We start from the raw sequence: 15,275 nt of genomic DNA, 5'->3' as shown, positions 1-15,275 counted from the left end.
TTGGGTATCTGTTGGCTGGCGTTCCTGGCAGGGCGGCGGTCTGGTAAACCTCACCGGACTACATGATGAACTGAGTGGTGGTCTTACAGACTCGGGCTACATGTCCCCCCCCTCCCCGCGTTTCTCCCCAATTGTACCTGGCCAATTACCCCGCTCTTCCGAGCCGTCCCGGTCGCTGCTCCACACCCTCTGCCGATCCGGGGAGGGCTGCAGACTACCACATGCCTCCTCCCATACATGTGGAGTCGCCAGCCGCCTCTTTTCACCCGACAGTGAGGCATTTCACCAGGGGGACGTAGCGCGTGAGAGGGTCACGCTATTCCCCCCAATTCACCCTCCCCCCCCGAACAGGCGCCCGACCAGAAGAGAAGCAATGGTGAAATGGCAGGTGTTTAACGTGCAGTCATAGTAAACAGAAGTGATGATGAAGATGTTGGAGCTTCTACACACAAAACGGGTGAATAAGTGTTTAACTGGAATAACAAACAGAATCCAATTTCCAAATTCAAGGAATTAGTCCCGGTTTGGCTTATATGGATTAACATTAGTAAATACCCCAGACAGCATCCGGATGTAGGCCACTTCAGGAAATGATGCAGCACTGATGGCCTTCTTCTGGCCCTGACAAAATGTATGTGAGCCTGAAGTGGCCCACATGTATAATAGTAAATATGGCCCAAATATGCTAAATCAAATGTGGGCCTTTTTTTGGCAAAGATGCGGTGCTCTGGGCAGCATGTGATCTGGATGTGACCCTGAAGCGGCCCGTGTGGTAAATGGTGAATATGGCCCAAATATCACAAAACAAATATGGGCCACCTTTGGAAAATATGTGGCACATGCGGCGTTGCTATGGCTTGGTTCTGGCCCAGATCTGGCAAACAGGAGCGGACCGCCCAAGTGCCATCATTCCACGCGGTATGTGGGCCGGATGAATTGTCGGGTGTGGGACGGGTCCGGGCCACAGCAATTTTGCAATCTGGGACACAATTCAAAGCAACCACACCAGCCAAACAGTCGGGGTTAAGGGAGATGATGAAACAAGCCTAATTAAGGTTGGTAGGGGTTAGGGAATACTGTCAAAACCCAACACCACCATGTACACATGGCAGAGTATCGTGCTGAAGATTAGATATTGCACTGTAGCACGCGAGCACGAACACACATACACACACACACACACACACACACCACACACACACTTGGCTACAGGCATAGAAATATACAGATACAGCACCGTGTTGACATAAAAGAGCTATACGGCAATGTAGTACAAATAAAGAAAATTATACAGTAGGGAAGTCGTGCTATGCTGTGTGATTATAATGCTATATACTCTATAATTGATTTTGATATTTGATATACTTAATTAATCCCCGTGGGGGAAATTCATGCTCTGCATTTAACCCATCCTCGCTGTGTAGCTAGGAGCAGTGGGCAGCTGCAGCGCCCGGGGGCCAACTCCAGTTCGTCTTGCCATGCCTTGCTCAGGGGCACAGACAGGTGTATAAACCCTAATATGCATGTCTTTTTTTTATGGTGGGAGGAAACCGGAGCGCCCGGAGAAAACCCACCGCAGACACGGGCAGAACATGCAAACTCCACACAGGAAGGACCTGGGATGACCCCCTAAGGTTGGACCCCAGGACCTTCTTGCTGTGAGGCGACAGCGCTAACCACTGGGCCACCGTGCCGCCCAACTTGCACTACTATCGTGCTTTGATCGCTGAGGTATTTAACTGTGCGTGGTACTGCAAGCCTTTCTGTCAGAGGTAATAAATGGAGGAGATGTTGGATAGATAAGGATGGGGTTTTATCCCCCTTTGAAATTGGACAGATTGCTCTGTGTCCTGTCTTGTTAGTCATTCTCTGATTAAGTTCATGAGTACTATGAGCTCCCATGCATCTCTGCTCAGAGTAATCTGCAGAGAGCTTTTGGCGGTGGTGGTGGGGGGGGGGCCTTTACTAACGTACCCCCTGCCACTACAAAGCCCAATTCGGATGCACTATTAATGTTTTTAGGCATCAGGCTGCAGCTTGATCGCTGTAGATGCTTGCTGCATCGTAGATGATGTATACCTACTTTGGCCTGCAGGTACCCTTTTGTCTACGATACCATCTTGTGCTTTTTAAAACGCATCCTCAGAGGGCATGTTGATGCATAGGATGAAACGGGAGTGGTTTGGTGGGTTTACATTAGGTTCCCGTCCAGCTCTCGAGTAAAACACTCGAATCGCTGTGGCCACCCAGTGGGTCTACGGGCCACCTTCCTCTGTTCAGACAGTAATTGGGTTTCCCAGCTTTTGCTGCAAGCTGCATGAGTTAAATAACAAGGGTCAACCCCATCAACAAGTCGAGGGGACACTGGAAGAATGGACAAAGACTAGACTAGTCGGTAGAGTTTGGGGGAGAGGGAATAGAGCAAAAGAGAGAGACAGAGTCAGAGGGGGGGGGGAGAGAGGGCGAGAGTGAGAAGGAATAGAGCGAGAGAGAGGGAGCACAAGGGAGGGGGGCAAGAGAGAGAGAAGGAATAGAGAGGGAGAGGGAGAGAGAGAGGGGGGAAAGAGTGAGAGAGGGGGGAGAGAGAGAGAGAGAAAGAGAGGGAGAGAGCGAGAGCGAGAGAGAGAGAGTAGAGGCAGGCTTTGCCTTTTCTGGTAGTTTAAAACCACTGAGAGCAGGCAGGAATTCATAGTGTTGCAGGACTGAGACATAAACCAGACTGTAAGACAGTGAACGAGGGAGAGAAGAGGGGGTGAACTAAACTTCAGCTACTGCTAAGGTATTGTAAACCAGCTCTCTCTCTCTCTCTCTAACTCTGTCTGTCTCTCTCTCTTTCCACCGAAGTCATAACGCTGTCCTGGGTGGTCCCCTGCCCGGATTTAGTGTGTTTGCATCGACTTTGAGCTCAACTTAACATGTCTGGTCTGTGTTTAGTGACTTTTGTTACGGCTGCTGGCCGTGGCAGGTGATTTGTCACCGGGAGCTGTGAAGTCACCGTGATGATAATGTGATAATGACATGATGATGACATGCTGGTGACATGATGATGACATGATGGTGACATGATGATGACATGAGCGTTATGTCACGGCAGGCTGTCCAACTCTCGTTTGTGATTCGATGCACTGTGACCTATGGGTAAAACGGGCGGGTGCACGTATTTTGAAGTGACATTTTGACACCTTGACCATTTGCATGTCAGAATTTCAATCTTGTTGTAATCTAAAGTTTGTTTTTTGTTCAAGTGGACAGCTCAACATATACATTTATGTCTGTAAGAATGTATTGCATGGGCGCATAGGTGAATGGATGGATATAGACACAGACAGACAGAGATAGCTAGATAGATAAGTTGTGACTTGTCTGTGTCTTTCAGAGTGACTACAAGGAGAAACTCCTGGACATCATGGATGATGACTTTGACCGCCGTATGGAGCTGAGGAGGCAGAGGAGGGAGCAGATGCGCGTGGAAGCAGAGACGTGAGTCAGCCTCAGTAAACCTACCAGCCCCGAAACCGAGGGAAGGCCGAGACGGTCCCGTCGGTAGTACAAACGGGTCTACACATAGACAAACCCACGTAGACGTACTTATGGTAAACGGTTAAGATGCAGCAACTGCATCATTCAGTTTTTCATAACGAGAGTCTGCTAATGCTGCATCCCTATGTCGCATTTGCACTGCAGATGCATTGCGTTAAGCTGCAAGTGTCGCATGCTGTGGTGCTGCAAGTGTTGCATGCGTTGGATTTGGCTTACTTTTGCATTATAAAATACGTGAACTAAGCTGAATGTCATGAAAATGACCACAAAAGTAGCAAGACATTCCTATGCATATCAATTACACCTACTTTTGATTGGTAACAATGTCATAAACAATGAGACTCAACATTTAATGTGTTTTGACACAGTGTTGCCACGTCAGGCTAGTTGCAAAAGTTTTTGCAAATTTACCCGACATTCCAAGATCATTGGCGATCTGGCACTATTTTTGGCATTACCCCCCCCTCTCCCCCCAATTGTACTGGGCCAATTGTCCTATTTTCCGAGCCATCCCAGTCTCTGCTCCACCCCCTCTGCCGATCCGGGGAGGGCTGCAGACAACCACATGCCTCCTCCCATACATGTGGAGTCACCAGCCGCTTCTTTTCACCCGAGGAGTTTCGCCAGGGGGGCACAGCGTGTGGGAGGATCATGCTATCCCCACCCCCCCCACCCCGAACAGGCACCCCAACCGACCAGAAGAGGCGCTAGTGCAGCAACCAGGACACATGCCCACCTCCGGCTTCCCATCCACAGACACCCAATTGTGTCTGTAGGGACCCCTGACCAAGCCGGGGGTACACAGGGATTCAAACCAGCCTACCAACCCCGTGTTGATAGGCAACGGAATACACACTACCCGGACACCCCTATTTTTGGCTTTTAAATGGTGAAATAGGTGAAGCGCTGTTTCATATATAGTTCAGGAAATCCTGAAACCAACCTCATAAGACAGTCATCCATCACCAGTCCACAAGTCCCTGCGTGCCGCCCTGCTCAGTCTTCTTCACATAGAGACGGTGCAATGAAACACATCCTGATTTGTTCCTGTGGTGTTAAGCTCACACACACACACACACACACACACACACACACACACACACACACACACACACACACAGACTTAAGGAAGTGAAAGCAAAGATACAGAACCGACAAAAACTTACAAATATACACATTCATGAGCATGGGCACAAACTCAGGCAGCCACACACACACACACACATGCACTTATGCAAAGACACAAACATAAGCATGCATGCAAAGACAGAGACACAGGCACACGCTACCACACACACACACACACACACACACATGCATATAGGCACACGCAGACACACCACAGCCGTGCTGTGTACGTCCCACCCAACATGGTCCTCGAGCATTAATAACTTCACCGCTCGCAATCGAGCCTGAAAAACATTCGACTCTGGCGGGGAAGCTTCTGGATCAGCCGGGGCCTCACATTCCTTCTCTTCTTGAGGGACTCAAGAAGAAGTCTCCTTTTTGTCAAGGTTATTAGTATGCCAAGTATGCCAGCTGCTCACACAGAGGTCCACCTCTCTGCAGCCACCGTGCTGTTCGGCGTAGGTGGAGGCGGGCAGGCGTCCAGCCACCTATCGCGGAGAATGTGCGCGGTTGTTATGAGAGCAGCGGTTATGCGGGTTTACGTTAGTGGCCGATTGCACAGCGTCTGACAGTTTCAATGTTTCCGTGCAGTCCATCTCTTCACGAATGTAATTAGTTCATGTCATGTTGACCAACTACGGATGTGAATCTTTGAATCTTCTCAACATCTGCTGTGTGTTGGACCTTGTGAGAGATGTTTTGTAAGGACTCTGGCATGTCTCGGTTATGGGGAATATAGGGAACTGTACCAAAGCTTTTTTCTCCTCCTCTCTCGCTCTCTCTCTCTCCATCCATTATCCATATAAGGGCCTGGAGGCAGACACACAGGGATCAAGGCCTTCTGTGTGTGTGTGTCGGGCGGGGGGGGGGGGTGCTGGTCTTTTTTCCGTCTGTCAGTGCATGTTTCTTTGCATGTGGAGATATTTAAGCACTTTTGTCAGAGAACATCTGCATGTTGTTGTCTGGCAGAGCAGAGTTGGCGGGCTCCAGCGGTGATGGTTTAATGAGTTTCATCACTTTGCTCGCTTGTTAGAGAGACGGTCACCAGTGCTGCTGTTTGGATCCTCTCTCTCTCTCTATTCATGTTTGCAGAAATGTCTCTAAGATTTCCGTTGGGATGTTTGTGGGCTTCGTGGTCTCAACGAGCATCTCGTACTCTCCTCTGCCCATCTGCCTGTTTCTCTTTCTCTATTAACTATCAACCCTGCCACTGATCGGTGAAGAAGCAGACTGGCTCTTCATAACAGGTATTGCCGAGCTGCACCAGCGTTCCCTCCAATAGGAGACACGGAGACCAACAATTAAATCTCCCTCAACAGCGACCCAACACAAGCTGCTTTTGAGCAAGGCATTAAAACCCATTCCTCTCTATGGAGCTGCTCTGTGGTTAACAGTAGGCGAGTGTAGCATGCATGCTCAGTAAATTGCTAAATTTTAAAACATAAACACTGAACACGAGTTCACGAGTGGGGGTAGGATGGAGCTGGAGATTGACAGGTGCATTGGTGCAGCATCAGCAGTAATGCGGATGTTGTACCAGACCGTTGTGGTGAAGAGGGAGCTGAGCCGGAAGGTAAAGCTCTCAATGTACCAGTCACTCTTCATTCCAACCCTCACCTATGGTCATGAGCTTTGGATAGTGACCGAAAAGGTGAGATCCCGGGTACAAGTGGCTGAAATGAGTTTCCTCCATAGGGTGTCTTGGGCCTCAGCCTTAGAGATAGGGTGAGGAGCTCGGCCATCCAGAGGGAGCTCCGAGTAGAGCTGCTGCTCCTTCACGTCGAAAGGAGCCGGTTGAGGTGGTTCGGGCATCTGATTAGGATGCCTCCTGGGCGCCTTCCTTCAGAGGTTTTTCGGGCACATCCAACTGGGAGGAGACCCCGGGGTAGACCCAGAACTTGCTGGAGGGACTACATGTCTAATGTGGCCTGGGAACGCCTTGGGCTCCCCCAGGAGGAGCTGGAGGGCGTTGCTGGGGAGAAGGACGTCTGGAGTCTCCGACCCTGGGGAAGCAGCTGAAGATGAGATGAGATGAGACAGAACAAACTACTGTACAACAATAATGACAAACAAAAAAAACCAAAACAATTATTCCTATGGCCATTAGCTCACACATCCAGTCACTTTAGAGATGCTATGTGCAACATCACAGCTCTGCTGAAGCACAAGACAAGTAAAAATCAGCCTTGGTTGCTGAATGGTCCTAAGTGACACATGGTCAATACTTCACACACCTTCCCAAAACCAGACTTCTGTAATTCAGAAACACCGGGACCGCTGGTTTGTTTGTGTTGTTTGACGCCCTGCCAGCCCAGAAGTCTTGACATGTTCTCACAGTCATCATCAGCAAGTTACACAGCAAACGATGTCTGCTGAGGATGTTAGAAACTGGGTATCCACCACCGTTCTACCTGAACTTGTCTGTTTACTGGCTTTGGTTCTAGTAATTATTCACATTGCTGACTAGTCCTTCAAACAGACTTACACCAGCATCTCTGAAACTGTCTGCAGTCCTCAGTGTCACTATGAAGAGTCATGAAGATAAGGTAGAACTCCGGGCGTCCGGGTAGCGTAGCGGTCTATTCCGTTGCCTACCAACACGGGGATCGCCGGATCGAATCCCTGTGTTAGCTCCAGCTTGGTCGGGCGTCCCTACAGACACAATTGGCCGTGTCTGCAGGTGGGAAGCCGAATGTGGGTATGTGTCCCAGTCGCTGCACTAGCGCCTCCTCTGGTTGGTCCGGGGGGGACTGGGGGAAATAGTGTGATCCTCCCACGCCCTCCGTCCCCCTGGTGAAACTCCTCACCGTCAGGTGAAAAGAAGTGGCTGGCAACTCCACATGTAACGGAGGAGGCATGTGGTAGTCTGCAGCCCTCCCCGGCTCGGCAAAGCGGGTGGAGCAGATACCGAGACGGCTCAGAAGAGTGGGGTAATTGGCCAAGTACAACTGGGGTGAAAAAGAGAGAATTCTTTTAAAAAAAGGTAAAAGTGTGCACACAGTCGAAAACAAATGACCATACATAGTCATATGCCCACACTGCGATGAATTAAATGTGCTTTAGTCGAATTAGTGACACAGCAATCAGCCAACACATTATTACCCAACCAACCAGAAAAAAGAGTTGAGCGCTGGGTGATGAAACAGTGATTGTCCATTTATCCTCGATGACTTCATGGCTGTAGAGTCAAGATTTCAGTGTGAGGTAGTTATAGTTCATATTTCGGCAAAGCTCCCGTAATGCCTACAGTACACACACACACACACACACACACACACACACACACACACACACACACACATTCCCCCATGCCAAATGTGTGAAACCATCTGTTGGTCTCACGGCTGGCTGATGACAGGGAAACCCTAACTGGAACGGATATTTCCTGATCCAAAACTCTCAAGTGGCAAAGAAGAACCAATTTGTTCGCCTTTTAAGTCCTGAAAAAGAAGCAGGATTGAAAACACACCCAGAACAGTGAAAGTATGAACAGTTGGAACATGTTGATATGAAAGTGTCATCTGCAGCCGAACCCTCATTCATTAAGGAAGAGCTTCTCTGTGGGTTGCACCACATGGGCATTAGTTATAGGGCCACACTGATGTAGTTTATTGCATCTGATATCCTTTATACACCTCATTTATCTTCAGCACAGTGTAATGTGATGCAGGATGTGTGTGTGTGTGTGTGTGTGTGTGTGTGTGTGTGTGTGTGTGTGGTAGGGGGGTTGACCTCTGTCAGATTGTGCTGTATTAGTCAGTGAGTCAAGGGGTTCATACAATCGACATATACGTATAAGCAAGTTCGTTCCCAGAGCGTCACTGGTTCGAATCCCGGGACTGTCTGGATAGTCTTTGTTGTGGCTTGGGTTGATAACCAGACGGTTGGTTGCTTGTGCCATGTCAGAAACTCAATGGGCCTCATTCATCAGTCATTCCATCCATCCATCCAGCCATCCGTTATCCCAGCCGCTTATCCTGCTCTCAGGGTCGCGGGGATGCTGGAGCCTATCCCAGCAGTTACTGGGCAGCAGGCGGGGAGACACCCTGGACAGGCTGCCAGGCCATCACACAGGGCCCATCAATCATTCGTACATACGAATTTGTTCTTACACACCCATGGAATTTTGTAGCCCTGAAGTTTGTCTGACGGGGAGAATCAAAGCCTGATGGTTATTTGTAATTCCTTCTCCCTAACATCTGTTGTCTACCTCTTGCCATGAGCAATCACCCTGGCTTGCAAAGACATCAATGGTAGCCAACTGGTGTCTAAATTCAGGGGTTACCCAGGTTCTACACTGGTCTCTGAGACAAACCTCAGGGCTTAAAATATTCCATGGGTGTGTAAGAACAAATTTGTATGTACAAACGATTGAGGAATGAGGCCCAGTGAGTCCTTGGGCAAGGCACTTCGGCCCAGCTACCCCAGGGGGTGTTGTTCTGCGGCCCTCACTGTGTAATCCCAGTCTGGACAACATGGGTAGCAAAATGAAGAAATTACCATTGTAACAAATGGACCATTAAAGTAGAATTTAACAATTCACCACATAGTGCTTGTTGGTCCTTTTCTTTGAATAACAGTCTCCCTTTTTTGAGTGGCTGAAATGCACGATACCCAATTGTTAAAGTCGGACTCAGATTGAATCAACAGTACTCTAACATCCCTTACTATTTCGGTCATCATGCGTTTTGAACTAGCTCTTTCTACTAAAATAGTATACGTATAAAAAGTAGAATTAATTTTTTCTCTTTTTGAAGCGAGAGCCTCTCTCAATCAGTATTTTTTCCAGATATTCATGATGTCATCAGACACGCTCATTTACTTACAGCCAGTCAGACAAAATCATCAAATAATGAGACCCCGCCCACCGTCACACCACCCTTGCTTGTGTCTGTCACTCAAAGGTCAGCTCATGAATATTCATGAGGACTACACTACTCCCTCACAGTTCATGACACAGTTGGATAAAGAGATTAATAAACACAGTATTAGTCATTTACAAACAAACAAAAATGTTGCTGATTGCTCATTATGCTGTCTTCAAGCGTATTAGACACGAAAAGTCGAGTGTGATCACTGATTTCGGTCGAATTTAAAGAATTCGGTTAAAGTCTCAGTTAATGTCCTTGCTTCGAGACGCCTGTGCTCTCTGCTACGGTATCGTATCAGATGTCCTATCTGCTTTTTTTCTGGTTTTGGCCAAAAAAGACGTGCAACAATTTTCTCACAGTCTCACAGCCAAACCCTGCCAACCCGGCCCCGGCTCTCCAAGTCTCTCACAGCCTCCCTGTTCTTGTAATGCCCAGGGAAATACTAACTGCAGACGGTGGAATGTTTTCACTGCCATTTTTATTTCACATCTCGATATTTTGCACTAAATGTTCCAGACTCTGACAACTTGAAGGGTGTACTTTAGCCAAATCCCTTTCTCTGTTTTATACACACACACACTGGTCTCTCTTTCTCTCTCTCTCTCTGTAAACTGAGTAGCCCCCATCCTTATTTTCCTCCACTTCATATGTTTCATGTCAGTCTGCAAGGCCTTGGTCCCTTGCAACACTCTGCAATGTGTTTCAGCAGCATTTATCCAGCATGCCTCGGTACCTTTGGGTGGAGTAACACCTTACTTCCTCCGCGGTTTCTCTCAGCACCCTGTTCTGTTTGGAGAAGCCTTGCTCGAGGATCCATTGGATTTCCGTCTCGTCCGGGTCGTCGATATTTTTTTCTCTTTTTTTCATGTCAGAGACAAAGAGGATTCCTGCGGTTCCCGTCCTCCTCTTCCCCTCAGAACATCTGTAAATCATTGTGTCGGGGATTCAGGAAGAGCGGTGGGGGTGGGGGGTGGGGGATAATACCCTTGCTCGATTCAATGGGCCATTTCAAGCTCTCTTATCCGCCTCATAAAGTCAACTAAGGCTGGGAGAGAAGCGGCCTGTCACGCTCCCGACTCCGGCTGTGGATACTACCTCACACTGGGCAGGAAGGTCAACGGCAAAATGTTGGGGAAAAAAAGGGTTGGCAGAGAGATGAAGGTGGAAGAATTAAATAAAATAAATGTTTCCTGAAATCTCTCATCTCTCACGTGATGTAAATGCTGTCATTAACGCACGTCCTGAGATGTTCTCGGATCGACGTTTGGTATGTTGACCTTGAGCTAACCCTAAGCACGACCCTTACCCTATCTCTAAAACAAAACTGACCGGATAACGATATGACAGCCCGAGGTCAATGTGTCAAATGTTGATCTGAGAGCAGAAATCAGGAAAAGCTGATCATTAAAGCTGCAATCCATAATTTTCCCAATCTGTACCTACCTCTGGCCGAGAGAACTACAAACAGGCGTTGCAGCCATGCCTTGTAGGAAATGGATCCTCAGACCAAAGTTTACAAACTACATCAAACTATATGGGAACACCACACCAGTGTTCATCCTACCAAGTCAAATTTTTTGTCAACAGCGGTATATGGAGAGAGTCTCGAACCAGTTACCTACCCCAGTTAGTATTATGTAACCTGACTCCATGGTCCAGATGGATAAAATAACTATTTACTCATGGAGAGAAAACGTCCAAATTCCAGCTTTAATACCGTTTAGTGTCTTTATTGTCTGCGGTGGTCCCGGGGTTTAGACTTCACCCTCACAGATCCACACCCCACTTCTATTTTACTCAATGCCTTCCTTTCAAAAATTCCCCTCAAGTATTTGTACAAATAATATCTCTCTTCTTCCCTCTTTTAATCCTCTTTTTCCTGCCCTGCTTTCTCTGTTCTTGGAAATCTGCCTGTGTTAGCGCATAACAGATGCTGAGGTGGTTCACTTTTATGTAAGGTATTCTCTCTCCTTTGTTTGGCATTTGTATCTCAGACACGTGTGGAGACACTCATTCATGGTCGTTTGTACATACAAATTTGTTCTTACACACCGATGGAATTTTTTTTAGCCCCCAAGATTGTCTGACAGGGAGCAACAAAGCCTGATGGTTATTTGTAATTTCTTCCCCCTAACATCTCTTGTCTACCTCTTGCAATGAGCAATCATCCAAGCTTTCAAAGACATTGGTGTCTAATACACTGGTCTCTGAGACAAACTTCAGGGCTAAAAGGTTCCATGGGTGTGTAAGAACAAATTTGTATGTACAAATGACTGATGAATGAGACCCATTTGTGTGTAATTAACCCATTTGTGCACATGGTGGAAGTTTGGAAAGTCTTTACAGTTGTTCTCTTACTGCATCTATACTGAAATCTGAAGAAAATAATTGAGTTCGACCAAAACATTTGACTACAATATTTATTATTCTCGTTGTACTTTTTTTAGATGCTAAGCATAAGGGGTTACTTGCTTTCATAGATTCCTTATATTTAGCTGAAAAAAAATGAAATCAATTCATAATTAATCAACTTGGATGATTTATACATCACAAGCAAAAATTCCATTAGGAAAGTCAATACATCCAAGTTAAGTTGAGGTATTTTTTTTTTTTTTTGAAAACTACAAGGAATCTACAAAATAAAATAACCCCTTGTGACCAGACAGTAAAAAAGTACACTAAGAAAAAGACTGCAATGCCAAAACTAGAATGAGCTGAACTAAATGAATGGTATTTTCCAGGTCAGAACAAGTCAGATAACAAATATGTGGTGTAGGTGCACCTACTTCTGCTATTTCTAGTTCAAAAAAATACTGTAATGTTAATTTTGCAATTTTGAGGCATTTCTGGAAAACTGCAAATTTGTCAACCAAAAGAGGCATAAAAGATGGGATTTATCACAAACTTCTAATTTCTGATGCATAGCCATGTGGACAGACAACACTGACACCAAATGGACAGGAAAAAGTCTGTTGTCCATTTTCTTATTGTACTTTTTATAGTGTCTGAGCTTAACTGGGTTAAGTGTGTGTTCTCTGCTCACCTTCTTTCTCATCTCCAACATGTCTATGGAGGTCAGCTTGAGACCGTAGGACTCATGTGGGTCAGGATATTGGATTGGGGCCCCGGCCGTGTGGATCAGCACAGGGTCAAGTCTCTGACAGACAAGAATGTTAATTCACCCCTTTAATAGTTTGCCAGCGCTTCAGTCTTTCACATTCCTCTCATGCACTCAGGTATTCTCAGAGTTGGAGCGGCTGGTAGTTTGCTCAGTGAATGCAATCTTTTCTTTATACTCACTGGGTGATGCGAGGATGCCATTTGATGTCACATGATCGATTATGGTGCTTGTAAACCTCATACGTGCACTTAATGTTATCCAAAGGAGTTGAAGCAAGTGCAACTGGACTTGGTATATCCGTGAAGACATTTCGCCTCTCGTCCAAGAGGCTTCCTCAGTTCGTGCCTTTCTGACTAGACAAAGCTAGTCTGACTGGCTGGTGATGAGACTCAGAATAAACGTCTTCACGGATATATACCAAGTCCAGTTGCACTTGATTCAACTCCTTTGGATAACCATGACCTGGATGAATGAGAACATTCACAGACGTGCACTTAATGTGTCAGTGAGATGAGATGTAACAGCTAAACAATCACTGTATCAGCACACATGTTGAATTGTGCACTGCTGTGACTATGATAAATGCAGATTGTAAAGGAAATCTTTGCAGAATAATGAATTATTTTTGTCAACGAATTCATAAATTGATTTGCTGAAGTCAAACAAATCTGGTCAAGATCAACATGCATACATTATCTCTATTGTTATACTACTGGAATACTGTTTGGTAAATAGGTCTCATTCTGCCTTTACCTGAAGTTTGGAAGCAGCATAGACTTAGAAAGATTACTCTGCGCAAAATTCAACGGAGTATAGAGAACAAAACCAATCAAGAAAAAAAATTTAAACAACAGAAGACATTTTAAACAACTCTCTCATCGCTCACCAGTGATTCTAGTTGTAAAGAACCTACCAACAAATACATTGTTTTCTAATTAATGATCTTGTTATTTAAACCTCTCCATCTTTCATGTCGTCCCAGGAGTCATTATGCAAGAGTAATTATGTTTTTCTTGTGGTGTGCATTGTAAATGTTTTAGGACGGGTGGTATCGCCAACGATGATGATGATGAGGCGGCCCGGGAGCAGAGGAGACGCGCCAGGGACGAGAGGAGGAAGCTGAAAGAGCTGGAGGACTCTGGTTGCGCTGACGTCATCGACACCAACAGGTACAGAGCGAATCGAGGGACAAAAACCCTGTAACGACGCAGTCGTATCAAAATATCAAACATGCAAGGGACTGGACGGGTGGTTCGATTCTCTTTTTTTGCTGAATCAGTAGATTCGAGTCAGGACATCTCAATGAACTTTCAAGTACTTGGGAGTATTTCAAGGCTTCAGACTGGGTATACATTGGTCGTTTACTTAAGACGGGATCAGACTACACAATGTTTTTGTCTTTCACGATGGTTACCATGTCAGATTAGGCAGTCATAGTGCTGTAACAACCACGAAAGACTAGACTCGTGTAACCGGTTATTTTCTTGCCCGGTGCGGGATTCGATACGGGATGTGCTGCACCACAAGGCGACGTCACTAACCGCTCGGCTAAAGGGTCAGACCCGTTAGCTAGGGGCTACATTGTCCCTTAGCGCAGGGTTTCTCAACCGGGGGTCCGCGGACCCCTAGTGGTCCGTGGTGTAATTGCAAGGGGCCCGTGAAAATAAAATATCTTTAAAAAAAAGATCCTATGACATTTATAGAAATAGGATTATTTTACTCAAATGTGACTGAGACCTTTATCTACCTAAAATATAAAGGGTAACAGGACTTTTTTCTCTAATTACATCTGTTTCACAAGTGTAATTTATTGTATTTTAATAAGAGATCTCGCCCCCGTTTGCATTGTTAAAAGTTACTGCATAAAAATTCTGTTGTTACATATATCTGAAAGTTACTGAATACATATTCTGTTTTGTTACATATATCTGAAAGTTACTGAATACATATTCTGTTTTGTTACATATATCTGAAAGTTACTGAATACATATTCTGTTTTGTCATATCTATCTGAAAGTTACTGCATAAGAATTCTGTTTTGTTAACTATATCTAAGTTACAACTGAAAGCTCTTATTTTTGCCCCAAAGAGTGCATAAATGCTATAATGCAATTTAAAATGCAGTTTCTACTGTTTCTATCAAATTGCAACCCCCCTCCCCCAAGATCAGGTGGAGGGGTCCTCAGGGTAGATCAAAAATACGCAGGGGGTCCAGGACCCCAAAAAGGTTGAGAACCACTGCCTTAGTGTGTGTGTGTGTGTGTGTGTGACCTGTGTTGGACTGGCGGCCTGTCGAGGGCGTCTCCCCGCCTGCCGCCCAATGACTGCTGGGGTAGGCTCCAGCATCCCCGCGACCTTGAGAGCAGGATACGCGGTTTGGATAACGGATGGGTGGTTACGCTATGTGTGATGCTGGAGGTCGTGTGCTCCGAAACGAAAAAGAAAGGAAACGATTGTGGACGCTGTTGCGACTAATGCTAATGGGGAATGATAGCCTAGCATAGCTTAACTAGCTACTCACCGGCTTGCTGAAGTGCCTCCACCATCTCTCACCGACATTTAGCCAATATGTTTTGCCTCTGCCGTGGTCCTCCCTCGAGGAAAGGTCAAAAAGG

The 15,275-nt window shown here is 46.3% G+C and overlaps 1 protein-coding gene across 1 annotated transcript in view; it reads left to right on the top strand.

Annotated features, from left to right (window-relative positions):
- The first annotated feature begins 2,548 nt into the window (after window positions 1-2,548).
- LOC130114002 (caldesmon-like) overlaps window positions 2,549-15,275 on the top strand; it is a 40,740-nt gene continuing 28,013 nt past the window's right edge. The window contains exons 1-3 of the mRNA XM_056281716.1: window positions 2,549-2,779; window positions 3,377-3,480; window positions 13,701-13,829. Coding sequence (XP_056137691.1) covers window positions 3,407-3,480; window positions 13,701-13,829 — 203 coding nt within the window. The 5' untranslated portion in view covers window positions 2,549-2,779; window positions 3,377-3,406. The remainder of the gene's footprint in view (window positions 2,780-3,376; window positions 3,481-13,700; window positions 13,830-15,275) is intronic.

Source organism: Lampris incognitus, chromosome 6 (assembly GCF_029633865.1).
Source record: "Lampris incognitus isolate fLamInc1 chromosome 6, fLamInc1.hap2, whole genome shotgun sequence".
Lineage (NCBI taxonomy): Eukaryota > Metazoa > Chordata > Actinopteri > Lampriformes > Lampridae > Lampris > Lampris incognitus.
Note: the sequence above shows the minus strand (reverse complement) of the source record. Positions and strands in the feature narration are given on the sequence as shown.